We start from the raw sequence: 16,225 nt of genomic DNA, 5'->3' as shown, positions 1-16,225 counted from the left end.
CTTTCCATGATCTTTTGAAGTACACCCTCATCTCCACATACCCAGTTCTTATTCAGATTTCTCTGATTGTCCCCAAAATGTCTTTCTACTGTTGGTCTGTTTTTAAACCAGGATCTAAAACAAGAGCCACACATGGCATTAGTAGGTATGTCTCTTAAGTCACTTTAATCTAGAGCAGTACCTCACATCTCCATTTTTCATTCCATTGACTTGTTGAGGAGATCAAAGACAGGTCTTTACATTTTTAACTCAGTATTTCATTATTCTAAGCTGCCTCAAATGAAAGTTTTAAGTATAAATAAATAAGATAGAATAAAATAAATAAAATAATAAATAGAAGATAACTCTGTATCTAGCCTATAAAAAATTAGAATATTTTTATTTATAGAAGAGGTTCACTGAACAGTTTATTGTAACTGAAATGTTGCTGTAGCAGCTAATTTTATGAGCAACTTTAAAGTCAGTGCATGCAAAATAACTATTTCTTGTGACTTGTATGCTCATGTAACATTTTGGTTAAATGCAGTCTGTAAGAGTGTGGATGACCAAGTAAAGAAATCCTAGCCTTTGCCAATAACATGGGTTCAATCCAGTGTTTCTTTTGAACTGATTAGAGAAATGCAAGTGGTAATTCCCAATTCTTACATGTTCTGTTTTTACATATATCAGGAAACTCTCTACCATTTATTTTGTTGTTTGCAAATACTTCATCATCTTTATTGCTCTTATCAGTGAACAGTTACTAAGTATTTGTTATACAGTATCAACGGTAATAGTAACAAGGTTTTTTATTATTATTTTCCCTTCTGCGTATCTCTTATGCCTCTATAATCTATTTTAATGTTTTGCCACACTTACTCTGCAGTTGACTGGTATACTAGCTAAATTCCCAACTTCTAGAAATGGCCACAACAAAGAATAGGGGAGAAGATAGGAAGAACTGAGAGTTGTGTTAGCCTAGGGCAGTGGAAATTGAAACAGCCACAGAACTGGGACACTTTACCTTGTGGCCTATGGCAGGGAGATATGCCTGGTTGATATCACCTCTGGCTCAACTGGGAAGACTTACCAGTTTTTCTTACTGTCTTTTGCACTGATGGACATTAGAGTCATCCCATGGTAATGCATCACCATTATTTTGCAAATCAGCCATGAGAGAAAGAAGGACTTGAATCTTTTGAATATACCTACCTAATTTTTTTCATCTCTGTATGTACCCACAACAGCCTTGGGGATTGTCTTTCAACATGAGAGAAAGAAGGACTTGAATCTTTTGAATATACCTACCTAATTTTTTTCATCTCTGTACCCACAACAGCCTTGGGGATTGTCTTTCAAGAAGTGTGTCAAGAAAAAGATAATGCTATATCTGAGTGCAGTGACTTAGCTACTTTAAATCTTCATTGCTGTGACTAGAGGTTTCCCCTGGTGGGCTGGCTACAACAGCCCCCCTTTGGGAGACAAGCAGCATGGGTGAATGAAGGCACATTCTTTCCAGATGCTGAGATGCACTGTCTCTATTTATTATTCAGTGTTCACTGAAGGACTTAAGGATAAAGCATAGGAATCTGCTGTGTAAAAGTAATTCCCTGGCTTTTCCTAATGGTGGGTACAGTTCTGGTTCCCTAAGGCACAGTATTATTTCCAGAGTTTTCTTTGGTTTTCATAACTAGTTTATCTGAGTTCTTTCCTCAGAATACGATAAATGAAAGAAATGAGATGAAATTGCCAACATGCTTTTTAAAAGCTTCTCAAATTAAAAAATAAAATTACCTGCACTTAAAATAATTAAATATTTTGGCTCTCCTGAAATCTATTGTTTAAAGTACATTCTCTAATGCACTACTATAATTAAGTTATAACTAATTGTATCCTTGTGTATTTCAAAAGCAGGTACTTCTCCTCTGTCCCCTCCAATCCCAAAGGAATGACTGCAAAGTAAAGTAAATTGGTAAAAAATGTTTATTATTCCTGGGAAAGGAATATTTACATAATAACATGTCTCAGCCCATTTCTTAAAATGCATTGCTTATGTACCATTTGTTTTTTGTATGTATCTAGTGATAAGAAAATATAGAAAATGCAGCTATTTGTGTACAGTATACTATCATACCGAATTGGTAGAATCTCACTTGGTAAGAACCTAAGTACTTACCTATTTTCATGTTTAACCTCACCACATGTGCAAGAGCAAGCTTTATTTTTAAGAGTCTGATCATGTCACACATCTTGATGGAATAATTATATCAACAGTTCAGGAAATTCAAATGGCCTTTTCTTCATTCCCCTTTGGATGGGTCAGTGCTGTTAAGGGTATTACAGTGAGAAGCACAAGGTGATTTTATTTCAAGAATTATTGATTCATGCTTTTCCTGTTTTGTTTCAGGTGGATCATCCATGCTATGGAGTATGAACTACAGATCCGTGGAGGAGATAAGCCAGCCAAAGACCTGTATCAGCTGTCACCTAGTGAAGTTAAACAACTTCTGTTGGATATTCTCCAGTCTCAACAGAATGGAAGGTAACAAGGGCCCTTTGTTACCTATAGGACACACTGGATTTATAGTAACGTCATAATTTTTAGCTTGACCTGTATATGAAATAGATAAGATATTAATAAAAAATAAAATGCAGCAGAGTATCAGAGGCCACCCTACTAGATGGATAGTGTAAACAGAGAAACTAATTAAAATGTCTTTCTTCAGTTGTGATTTCGTGTTGATTTGAATTTTATATTTTTTTCAGATGTGGGTTTACAAGGATTTCTTCATTTTTATTATTCTGTGCAAATGTAACACTTCATACCACTTTGGTCAATTCCCTTTCTGAATCTTGGTAGCACTCACCATCTCCTCCCAACATTTTGGCAGAAGGGATTGGATTTGGTAACACTACTTAAATATATTGCCTGTCACTCTGTCTCCCTAAATAGACTGTAAACTTCAGGGCTTAAAGCCTTTCATAGACTTAACTTGTGCTAACCTTTGACTATGAATAAGACAAGTACTTGTGGATTGCATTGAGTTGAATTTTTTTTTTATTACAGAAAGAGCTTTAAAATAATTATTTAGGCAAGTATTTATTGAGCACACTTGTCCTCGCATTTTCCAAAGTGATATAATTATATGCCTAGAAAATTCTACCTAGGCCTTCTGCTAAAGAGGTCTTCTACAAAAGTAGATTTGAACAAATGCAAAGGCATCCCTGTTCTTAAATAGGAAAACTCAACATTATAAAGGTGTCAGTTGTAAATTTAATGCAGTTCTGATAACATTTCAACAAGCTGTTTTATGGAGTTAAGTTGATAATAAACTTCATATGAAAAAACAAGCATGGAAGAATCAGAAAAACATAAAAGTAAGACTTTCTCTAATAGACATTAAAACATACTACAAAGCCTCTGTAATTAAAACTGTGATATTGGTGTAAAAAAAGACAAATAGACCCGTTGAACAGAATAGTAAGTCCAGATATAGATCCCCAAGTACATATGGAAATTTAGTATATGATAAAGGTCAAGGATGGACATTTTAAAATAAATAGTGATGGAACAACTGGATAGCCATTTGGAAAAAGATAAAATCCAATCTGTATTTTATACCATATACAAGAATAAACTCCAAATAGATTAGAGATCTAAATGTAAAAAATGAAATCATACAAGTACTAAAAGAAGACATGGATAAATTCCTTTTTTACCTTGGTGTGGGAAAGGCTTTCTAACTATGACTCAACCCAAGGGCAAGAAAAGAAAAGATTAATAAGACTCTATAAAAATTAAAAGCAACATTTTGCACAAAGAACCAATATCCAAGAATTTTTAAAAATTGAAGGACAGACAACCAAAAACCCAAGAAAAAAATGCATGAAAAACATGACTAATCAACTTATATAAAACATATAAAAATGGCCTTTAGATATTTGAAAGAAGTTCAAACTAACTCATAATTAGAGAAATGTAAATTAAAAGATGTTGAACTATTTCTCATCTTTCAGACTGGCAAAAGTTAAAAAGTATGATAAACATTTTGTGAGGTTGTGGGAAACAGGCATTCTTATATGTAGCTGGTGGGTACACCTGTTCTAGATGGGAATTTGGCAACATCTAAAAAAATCCACATTTGCACTTACTTTTTGACCCAGCAGTCCTACTTTTAGGGATCTACTCTGAAGATATGCCTCCAACAGTATGAAAATATATATGTACAAGGTTATTCATTACATGATTGTTTATAATTGAGAATTTTGGAATTCCCATAACCTAAATGCCTGTACACAGGAGATTATTTAAGTAAGCAATAGAGTGCTATACAGCTGTGAAAAGGAATGATAGTGGTCTCTATGAACTGATATGGAGTAATTTCTAATATAATGAAAACAGCAGAGTATTAAAGAGCATGTATGGTATGCTACTCTTCATTTAAGAAAGAAGGGGATATTAAAAATATATGTACATCTGCTCATTTGTGCAGAAGAAATACAGGAAGGATAAATCAGAAAGTAATGCGATTGATTACCGTCAGGGATTGGGTGGGAACAGGGTGGAAAGAATGGAGAAATAGGTAAGAATAACAGGGTTGAGTGGGGAGAGCAGTGCTTACCTCAGCCGACCTTTTGTATAGCTCTCTGACTCTTAACCTATGGCAATGTTTCATATACCCAAAACATAAATAATGAATTAAAATTAATGCAGATGTGGAGGTGACCCAAAATAGAATATAAACAGTAACAAATGAACCCAACTGTATTACAAATAACTAATATTATCACACTGAGAGAGTGGGGAAGAAAAGAATCAACCAAAGTATCTTTGGAGAACATTGACTGGATACTATAAGACTAAAGAAAAAAAGAACTGCACATAAATATTGTACTGTAGTTAATAAATTGTTTTCTCACAGATGTATGAATTGGCAATTCTGAAATTATATATACAGTAGGATTGAATAAAACAAGTGATAGTACTGGATTATAACACATAGAATAAATATCCACAAGTCCATGCTGATATAAATAGGTGAGGGGGAGAGAAGGAACTATTCCTTATAGTAGAATTCCAATTAATAAGTGTAGATAAAATAATGGAAATAGAAAATCACCATTAGACAAGTACAATACTAATTATTATTGCGGGCAAGAACCACCTTTGGATGGAAGTATTGATGACAAATGGAGAATTTGCATAATTTCAAAGCATTTTCACTCAAGATACCTATTAATTGCAAAGGAAAAAAAGAGTGAAATGGAGAAACCCAGCAGGTTCCATCTTAACTAAATGATTAAGATTAGCATCACCAATGATAAGATGCATCAATATTATGTATTCCCCGATAGGATGTATTGGATGTATTGGAAAAGGCACAACATCACTTCTCGATATTCTTGCCGAAAAAGCATAATCTCAGTCTGTTCATTGGAAAACATCAAACAAACCCAAACTGAGGTACAACTTACAAAATAACTGACATTTCTGAAGTGTCAAAATAATGAAAAATAAAGGGGGACTGAAGAACTGTCACAGATTAGGGGAGCCTAAGGAGGCATGGGAACTAAATGCCATGTGGAATCCTGGATTGGATCCTGGACCAAAACAAGAACATTAGTGGTAAAACTGGCAAAATTTGAATAAGATCCATAGACTAATTAGTAGTATTGTGTCAACTTCATTTCCTGGTTTCAATGATTGTTTCAATAATATGGTTATGTAAGATGACAAGAGTAGGGGAAGTTGAGTAGAGTATACAGGAACTTTATGAATTATTTTTGTGGCTTTTCTATAAGCCTAAAAATTTTCAAAGTTAGGCAATAAAAATAAAAAAGGCGTCTTTTAAAATAATTCTCCACCTCCACTGTGAGTGAGTACTCTCATATTTCTACTTTTTGCGTTGTTGTAAGCAAACATCTTCTTTTTAACATATCAACCATGACTTTGTAGAACTCTGAAAACATCAAATGCAGAGTGTGGGAGATTTAGTTATCCAAAGTAATACATCACCAAGGTGCCCCTAAATCTTTGGGCTTCTTCACTTTAGCAATTGCTGAACCCAGCAATACAAGTCTGGGTTTTTTTGAAAAACTTTGTATGTCTAAAAAAGATGCCACTCTCACTTAGGTGGTGAAGAAACTTCATTGGTCCTCTTTCATCAGAACAAAAATGTCTTTTTCTGTTTACTGTATCCTGCACAGTTATTTTCATACCCAGAAATAGTCAGTCATGACATTCCTCCCTTGTGATTGATTACAGATTTTACTCTGCTGTCTTTTTAAATACCAGTATTAAAAAAGTATATCTGTTCATGTCTTCAGCTTTTGCAAGAATATACAACTGTGTCACTGTGTGTTCCTTTCAAATTATGCAAATTTTGCATCTTTAGCAGTTTGTGAGTGATGTATAATATCTTTAAAATTTAATACTGAATCCATAAAAATAGGAGATCTAGAATTTGGCTTATCATTACATTCTGATTATTATGACATGTAAGATTTTGTGTCATACTTTTTAACTAGGACTTTAGGCTATATTTAAATAGCAAACTTTTATAAGGTTTAAAATAGGGTAATTTCATTATATATATATACACACACAATGCTTTTTTGAGCATTCATTTATTCATTCTCTTATCAAATTTTTATTAAGCACCTTTCTGGGAGAGGTGTGTAGGAGTGATCAAGTTATGTGATTTCCATGCTCGTATTTTATTACATGTAAAAGAAATCACCTAAAGTTATTGTGAAATTGGCTGCTCCAGTTTAAATGGAGCTGCTTTTTATATTAGCTAATCATTTGATCATGTAGCGAGCAACTCATAGCTTACTGGAGACCGTTTTGCCTATTAAATTTTTTAAAGTGTTGGAGATTTCCTCCTCTCCTGCAAGCTCTGTTTTCATTATGAAATATTTACTAACCTTTGTAACACATGGTAGATATGCATCATTAATGGGTTTTGGTTTTTATTGCTCACCCTATTGGAACAATTAATCCATACAGAAAGCCCTGCTTTCTACTGAACAAGCTTGTTTTTCAACTCTAAGGGATTTTCTTTTGGTCTACAGATGTTGGCTGAACAGGCGTCAGATCGATGGGTCTTTGAACAGAACTCCCACTGGGTTCTATGATCGAGTGTGGCAGATCCTGGAGCGTACACCCAATGGTATCATTGTAGCTGGGAAACATTTGCCACAGGTAAATGACTGTTTATGTCAGGAAGAGGAACTTGTAAAGGGACCTCAAGGAGTAGAGAATTCTTTCCCCCAGAGGCACTGCAAATAACTTTTCTGCTTTTCAGTGTTCTAAGAGTATTTAAAGGAGCAGTATCCAGATACCTGAATGGATGAAATACTAGAAAATAAGAAATCTATTGGAAATATTTTTCCCCAATCTGAGTTACTTGCATTTTCAATTTTATTGTCCCTCTATACAAAAATGTCATGTTACCAAATGGATATATTGCTAAAAATCTGTGTTTAATCAAAGTTTTTTGTATTGTCATACTTGAGAAGTTTCAAGGAAGCTCTCTTTAAGGGAACCACATATCCAAACCTTGCAGAGCAAGCTGTCCTTCCTTTCTTTACTTATTAGTAAATTTAGGGTTTCTTATATTGGCTTTACTTTAAGTGAGGGTACTCCTTCACCATCGCTGGGGGCCTCACATACAATAAAACACACAATGAAAAGGCAGAACCAGGCATAAGAAGCAAGGTGGCCTGGTAATGCCGTGGGTAGGGAAATTACTACTTAGGAATTGCATTGAATGTAAAATATGCAGTGACTTTTTAGGTCATTAGATAGATAATCACTAATTTTACTCGGGGTATAAATTACCTGTGAGCCAAATGAATTAGTGCCCTCTTCTTCAGATGGTTTCCCAAGTTATATAAACTGGCCTGCTCCTTTGATATGAGTAATTGTATTTATTTAATCCTGGCATCTAAATCATTTTGCTTATACGCAAAAGTGAATAATTAGTCTTCTGGAAATAGAATATGTACTGTAATTGTTTTTAGTGTTGAAACTTCAACCAAACTAATTTTGATGTAGCTCTTTATACAAATAAAGAATTCTCAAAAACACAGAACCACACTCATTTTGCTTACATATACATAAAAGTATCTCTGGAAGGATGCATAAAAAACTGGTACCATTCTTTTCTTTGCCTTTGGGCAAAGAAACTCTGTGGCTATGGGGACACTGTGGGCTTTTCATTGTAACCCTTTCTAACCTTTCAAAATTTGAACTATGTGAGTGTATTACTTATTCAAAAAAGTGAATAAAAGCTTAAAAAAAAATTCTTTACACCGATTACAGACTGAGTGGTTTTATTTGGTTGCCAGTACAGGTGTTCCATCCCTTTCCCAGATGCCCTGTGATTAGTCTCCTGGAGCAGCACCTCTGATGATAGCATCCTGCTTCTGCTGCTTGGCCTGTCTCTGCGCACCTGGACGGTGTGCTGTGGCAACCTTCTGTTAGCTTCTTTCTCAGCTCCCACTTATACATACCAGATTTTTATTTAATTGTCTGATAGCCAGGGCCACTTACATTTAGTATTCTCTCTTTGCTAACAATAACAGTAACAACAATAAATACACGTTAAGTATCTTTATGTGCCAGACACTTCTCTGAGTGCTCATTTAATTGTCACAAGAATCTTGTGAGAAAGGTGCTTTATTATTCCCATTTGAGAGATGAGGAAACTAAAGCACAGCTAAATGATTTCCCCAAGGTCACACATCTAGTACTAACTAGCTGTCACAGGGTATGACCTCTGGCAATTTGTCTTCTGAGCCTTTTCTCTTAACTTCTGTGCTACACTGATTACCCCAAGACCTTTAAGAACAGTAGGAAACAAGGCAAGCTTGATATCTCTTCTCTAGGTTTAATTATCATAGTTGCACAGTAGCTAGATTGATTTTTTTAAATTAGATAATATTGAGAGGAAATCAATATAGCGCCGCCGCGCTTCCCAAGCGGCGCACCATCCAGTGCGCCACCGGGCCGGCCCAAGATTGATTTTTTTTAATTAGATAATATTGAGAGGAAATCAATATGAAATCATGAAACAGTCTTTCTTTCCTTCTATAACCCCATTAATCCCAGTGCTAGACATCTCAACAATTATAATAACTGTGTTCAGCAACCAAGCTTTCATTTTCCCCAAATTGGCTAATACCTGTCAACATCAACAATATGTTAGATTGTATTGACTATGGAATACAATAGATGGATCATATTGAGTACAGGACTGAGGCATTATTATACCAGACTAAGCAACTTTGCTGACACTAGATTGAAAGAGGACATTCCCACTGGGTCCCATTTGGATTAGTAAGTAGATAACACCTTGCTCTGAAGGTATTATTAAGTTTTCACTGTAAATCATCATTGAAGTAAAAAAAACAAACATCTTACCATCTCTGGTAATAATTCTAGTCATTCCTTCTGCTTTCCACGATACAAGCCTAACATTTAGAGCCTTCCCTTTCATCCTTTGAGGGTTATCCATCATGCCCACATTTGGATTTGGATTTGAGTTTATTTTCTGCTTTCATTTGGTTTGTAAGAAGTAAATGAAAGACTGTACAATACTCTGGTTTTAAATGAAAGATAAAGGGTAGAGGAGAGAAAATTATTTTAGTTTTGCCTTTTTTCTTTTTCCTTGCCATTTCTGCACATAATGTTTTTGCTTGTTTTTATGCATTTTTGTGCTGCCAGCTCAGAAAGGACCTGCCACAAAAATGATGTAAACTAATGAAAGACTGTACAATACTCTGGTTTTAAATGAAAGATAAAGGGTAGAGGAGAGAAAATTCTTTTAGTTTTACCTTTTTTCTGTTTCCTTGCCATTTCTGCACATAATGTTTTTGCTTGTTTTTATGCATTTTTGTGCTGCCAGCTCAGAAAGGACCTGCCACAAAAATGATGTAAACTCAGTAACAAATGACTTACATGCTAAAGTCTGACAGCAAGTGTAACTTCTTTTGTTAATTCTGAAAGGAATATGTACTCAATTTGTTGTCTCAATTTTTGGCTGTCCATTTTGTGTACTGAAGAGGCTTTCTAATATAGTTCTTCTCCCCTAAAAACTTTAATATAGTGAAGATTAAAAAATGGGAGGATAAATTTATCATAATAGTCAGCCGTTGTTGTCTCAATTTTTGGCTGTCCATTTTGTGTACTGAAGAGGCTTTCTAATATAGTTCTTTTCCCCTAAAAACTTTAATATAGTGAAGATTAAAAAATGGGAGGATAAATTTATCATAATAGTCAGCCGGTTGGCTTCAGTAATTTGGCATATATATAAAATCCAGTCATTTAGCTGAAAATGCTCTCTAAGGTTTTATAGAAACTGGACAAGATTATTGATTAGAAAATGAAATTCCTCTATTAAAAGAACCAGAGTATATACCGATTCAGCATGTTAATGTGGAATTATTTTTTTCAGCAACCAACCCTGTCAGATATGACTATGTATGAGATGAATTTTTCTCTCCTTGTTGAAGACATGTTGGGAAATATTGATCAGCCAAAGTACAGACAGATCGTCGTGGAGGTTTGTATTAAGAACATAGATTTGCTAAAGCCCTTTCTGTCTGCTCCCTGAAAACTAGTATAAGGAAAATTGCCCAATAGACAGAATTGAGAATTCTGTTCCTCACCCAACCCTGATCTCCTCCAACTGAGTTCTCAAGAAGATGGTCATCCTTGACCCAAGTCAAGGCACATGAACAATTCAAAGACCTTATCCTCTGTCAGGGTGGAAAAACAAATAGACTGCCAAGCTTTTCAGCAACAGTCCCATCCCTCAGAAGCAAGTGCATCAACAACATCATAAAAATAGAGGAAGTGACCTTTTTCTATTGTTTTTTTTAGTTTTTTTTCTCTTTACAGAAATAATGCACAACTATTGTAGAAAGTTTCAACAGTTCAGAAAATTGTAGAAAACAAAAATTTCCTCCACACTCACTAGCAAGAGATCATTGCTGTTAATATTTTGAATGACATCTTTCCAAACATCTCTGTGAAGAAAAGACATGTAATCGTGTACATGCTGTTATCATCATTGCTCCATATAAAGTTAAGTGCTGAAATACACAGACATGCACACACGTATGCATACATGTGCTGTTTTGTCATTTTAAAACATACTACATACATAGAGTATCCCTCAAATGATGGGTTTAGTATATAGCTCATTCTCACTTTGTCTCTTTCTCTGGGAATATCTACATCAGACTTTGTGTTTCTTAAGGGTAAGTAATATGTCTTCTTGATACAGAAGGTGTCAGTGAGTGCTAAACTGGATGTGGAATCTCCTAAAATCCAGCATGTCTGAAGCCACAGTCAGAACTGAGTGAGATTCAGTCTTATCTCTTTTCCCAGGATATGGAACAGTATCAGCCAATCAGTTGTATAGTATATGGGAGTGAAGCAGAGACTAGGGTCAGGAAAAGATGGGGTTATTAAAAGACTGAATGCCTGCCTTGTGCTGTTACCTTAGCCTTCCATGTCTAGTACAGGACATACAGCAGACATAGAGGTCCTTATTGTTGACCAGAGTGAGGTTGTTCCCTTTTCAGAAGAAACTTTCCTTTAGAACTACAGTAAAACTTCATAATCTCCTGGCTAATGCCCTGCCCCAAGGTCTCCCACATTGTGACCTCTGCATTTTACTGAAAGTGTACCCTTTGGTTCTTAAAGGTTGTTTTGGAAGAATAAAGTACAGTTGGTAAGATTCCCAAATTGGGAATTGTGAGGTCTGTTTCTTATTCAGTGTACAAAGTAGGAGCTGTAAACACATAAACATCATCAGAAAGCCTTTATCAATCACTGCATACTCAGACACAATCTATGCATGTAAGAGTTTGTCATCTAAAATGAATGTTACCACTTAAGATAAATGTATTTGATGGCTAAACAATAGGGTGATGCATTAAACTAAAGATAGTTCATACAGACCAAAAAGTTCTCATGTCATAAAGAGGTCAGAATTAAGTAAATGTTTTAAAAACATAGCCATCCCCTGAGAAACTACTTTGGCATCACAGACTTACACTCATTTTGGGGTGCTGAGCTCCAAGACATTTGATCGTGAATCTTTTCCAGAGTCTCCATTGAATTTCACCTGCCTTCTCTGGCTTTGTTTCCTGCCACCTCTTCTATGGCAGCCCTACTCTACTGGACACTGTTTTTGGTGTCTTGCCAATGAGAATTAATGCCCCAAAGCCCAGAAAGAGTTCAGACACTGGGTGAATAGGGCACCATGTACTATGACCAGGGCTAGGAAAGTCATTTTTCTAAGTTACTGGTTTTATTTCTGTGACTGAAAAACATTTCTATACAGCTTCAGGGATATAAACAATGAAGAAAAATATGCAGTTTTCAAACAGAACTTATGCTGCTAATGTGCAAAATTAAGAAGATTTCATCCGTAGGTGATCCTTAAGCCTCTTGTCATACAGAACACACTGTGGAATACTAGGATCATCCATTGATGTGATTAAAGAATGAAAACATGTCCAACTATGTCACTATTATGGATCCTATAACTGACTTTCAACATTTGTCTCTCCTAGTTACTAATGGTTGTATCCATTGTACTGGAAAGAAACCCTGAGCTAGAATTTCAGGACAAAGTAGATCTAGACAGATTGGTGAAAGAAGCATTTCATGAATTTCAAAAAGATGAGAGTCGACTAAAGGAAATTGAAAAACAAGTAAGTAGAGAGAACAGCTTTTTGTAGAATTTTTTTATTTTCTCAATTCTTTAAAATATCTCTTATTGCTTATCATTTAACAATACAGATTCAGAGAGTACTAAACAGGGTACTTGAAGGGCAGTCTGACTTATTTGAAGAATTAATGTTACTTTCTACTTAATTACTAGTCAATTCAGCTATGAAGTTCTGACAAAAAAGAAATATAGGAAGAGATAAATTTCCTTTATGTAGTTAGCAGTTAAAATGTGTTTTATCAGAGAAGAGCCACAGATTCTGGAAGGCTATTAAATTAAATTCTGGGGAAGAAGGGAATGCAGTAACAGGCTATACTGGGTCTGCGTATTGCCTAATATAGTCCCTCCCAGGCTCACTGTTTAATATTTTATGCTCATCTGTAAAAAAATTCCCTAAATAAATAAAAATTATCAGCAAAGAGGAGAATACTAAAAATGTCTGCCTTTATTTTATATGCCAAGAAGACACCTCAGGAAAATGAAAAAGAAGCTCAGGAAGCTCATATTTTCCATGAGGAAATCTTTCTGTGAAAATTTATTTTCCTCCTAGGCTGACACTGATTTTACCTGTCAACTCTTTACAAACAAAAAATCAAACGACTTACTTACTGCTTTTCTTTGTAGGATGATATGACTTCCTTTTACAACACTCCCCCCCTGGGAAAAAGAGGAACATGCAGCTATTTGACAAAGGTTGTAATGAATTTGCTGCTGGAAGGAGAAGTCAAGCCAAGCAATGACGACCCATGTCTGGTTAGCTAGTGAGAAAAGTGTAAAAGGTTCTGTTGAGACACATCTTGAAGAAGTATGTTAAGTTTTGTGTTGAAGCTTAATCAAGGTAGCCATTAATTTATGAACTGATTGTGCTGGTGAGGTGATTACCACACCCTTGGCAGAGTTATTGGACCTCTTGCATGCTACAGCCAATGTGATAGAAAGAAATGCTTTTAATCAAGCAGAAACAAGTTCTTATGATTATGCCAACCGCAATAATAATCTTCACTGAATGATAGAAATAGTTTATGAATTCAAAATTCACCTCTGCATGTTTTATGATCAAATAGCTCATCAGAATGAATCTTTGTTCTTTGTACTGAATTTTTACCTTACTGCCATTAAACATGAATTTGCCAACTAGGAATGCATACTGGGAATCAAAAGGTACTGAAAGAAGGAATGGTTAACATTTTTGTTGACATCATCATGCTAGAAGATGTTAATATACATCATAAAAACAAAACCAGCCAGATGATATTTTGATTCTCATAAACTACATTATTAAGAATATTTTAGTATAAAGAGATATTGTACAATTTTTACCTTGTAAACATGACTATGGTTTTGTATTTGTGCTAAGTATAGGTGTTAGACTAAAATGTATCTATACCTTATCAAGCATTTTCTTTGAGCTCCTGCTAAAAATAGGACATGTATAGGATTGCTCAGAAGTATGTTAAATTTAGAAGTGTTAACCTAGTTTGTACTAGTAAAAACAAAATTAAAAATTATTAAATTTTATTTCTGAATTAATGAATGTATCTGGACACATTCTTTGCTCTGAAATTCACAATATTGAGTTTAATACTCCTGAATATTTTCATTTAATTGATTTGGACAGAACGAAAGAGAGACAATGGTGCCTATCATAACACATATTTTTCTACCAAATTTACTTAAGTAAACTTTAATAAAAATAGAAACTAGATGAAATATTTAAATTTTATGAATTTAATTTCTTCCTAAATGTTACATTGTACTCATTAGTTTGATGCATGGCCTCGAAGAGTTATTTTTCTGACCAATCTTATGAGTTTCGCCTGAAAAGTCAGATTTGTCACATAGAAAATGCAGCCCATTTGAAGAGTATTGAAAGGATCTAAGAAAGGACAAGTGGCTTCAGTAACAAGTCAATGATGTCAAGTAAATGGATGTGTGAGCACATGGAAGTATCTGAAGAGTCAGCCACATTTCTCATAAGTTTGAGGCACAGTGCCTAGATGTTGCATAAGAAATTGTATGTGAATGAGTTGGAAAAATTGAGATGAACGAGATAAAATCTGACCTTATAGAACATCTTAAGGAGAGGGATATGATAAAGAGGAGAATTAAATTACTTTATATATTAAGAGAGCTTATGAAAAGATGGTCCTGAGTGATGAAGCTAGCTTATAAAACTTAAGCATGAAGCCTATGGAGAGAGAATTGAAAACTGACACTTCATAGCTCAGGAAACTGGAAATTAAAGAAAGAAAGAAAAAAACCCTTGAGATACTTAATGTTTGCTGAAATTTGGAAGAAAGTAAACTGTGTTGTATTTATAAAAATTTTTTTAAAAAATCTGATTAGCTGAGCAAAGTTGCCAGAAAATTGCTGTTTTAGTTGAAATCAAACATCATTTGCAAATGTGTTTCCTGAATGAGCGTTAGCTTCCTGCTTAAATGTTACATATGCAAAATTTTGATGCTTTCCTGTGCTACTGAAAGCATTCGAATCTATGACATATGTATCAACTCCATGCTTGGATGAGATTCAGAATTTATTGTTCTGAAAGATATATTGGAATCAGTAAGTCTTGGTGTTCATCTCTACAGAAGCCAATTATCTGTTTTCCAATTAGAAAATCAAAAAATAATAAGGATTAGAACACAGAACTCATGTGAAATTTAGAAGTCCCATTTGGTCTACAGAGCCCAGATGTTTTAACAGTTGTACTAGAGACTGACTGAAAATGTTAGCACATTTATCCAGGCATGACAAGATTTAAATCTGATTTAAAGCTTCCTTTATCACAATGGCAGATTTGCTGTGTAAGTTTATTGTACAAGCAATGTCTGTTGGAACTCCTGACTGAATATCAAATTCAACTACATTTCCAAAGCATCATTTTAAGAAACAAGCTTCCTTTATCACAATGGCAGATTTGCTGTGTAAGTTTATTGTACAAGCAATGTCTGTTCGAACTCCTGACTGAATATCAAATTCAACTACATTTCCAAAGCATCATTTTAAGAAATACAGTGTTCTCCAGACTTCTTGCCATTTTATTTAAGTCTGAAAAAGTCATATTTTAGTTTTTAAAAATCAGAGTGGGGGACCAACTTGATGTCATCTTCAACATGTGATGAGCTTACAATGACTTATTGACATCAAATAACATTTATTGAACACCCGAATGCATTTAACTTTTCACCAGAACTCTTAAAGAGTAGATTCATACATGCTTTTAGCCCTTCGTGAGCGTGCATATTAAATAGATGGCACATAAAAGTGCAAGAGTCAGTACAATGTGAAAATAGTTATAGCAGCACAGAGAGATCATATTTAAGTCAAGGAGAGGTTGGAAGTAGCAAAGTAATATGCAGCCAGATCATAAAAGTCCCCTATCCAAAAACTAAAAACATGAATGAAAAATGAGGGAGAACAGATCAACAAAACAACACCAGCAGTCCAAAGAAAGGAAGTAGTACAACTTCATACCATAAACTGAAAAGCAGCAG

The 16,225-nt window shown here is 34.7% G+C and overlaps 1 protein-coding gene across 2 annotated transcripts in view; it reads left to right on the top strand.

Annotated features, from left to right (window-relative positions):
• PHKB (phosphorylase kinase, beta) overlaps positions 1-14,258 on the top strand; it is a 183,133-nt gene extending 168,875 nt beyond the window's left edge. For both annotated transcript variants that reach the window (XM_008578695.1, XM_008578694.1), the window contains 5 exons: positions 2,387-2,521; positions 7,054-7,183; positions 10,440-10,547; positions 12,571-12,711; positions 13,353-14,258. In XM_008578695.1, the coding sequence (XP_008576917.1) occupies positions 2,387-2,521; positions 7,054-7,183; positions 10,440-10,547; positions 12,571-12,711; positions 13,353-13,490 (652 nt within the window). In that variant the 3' untranslated portion in view covers positions 13,491-14,258. The remainder of the gene's footprint in view (positions 1-2,386; positions 2,522-7,053; positions 7,184-10,439; positions 10,548-12,570; positions 12,712-13,352) is intronic.
• The last annotated feature ends 1,967 nt before the right edge of the window (positions 14,259-16,225 follow it).

The sequence above is a fragment of the Galeopterus variegatus genome, unplaced genomic scaffold (genome assembly GCF_000696425.1).
Source record: "Galeopterus variegatus unplaced genomic scaffold, G_variegatus-3.0.2 Scaffold1747, whole genome shotgun sequence".
In the NCBI taxonomy this organism is placed as follows: domain Eukaryota; kingdom Metazoa; phylum Chordata; class Mammalia; order Dermoptera; family Cynocephalidae; genus Galeopterus; species Galeopterus variegatus.
This window is presented reverse-complemented; position numbering and strand designations above follow the sequence as displayed.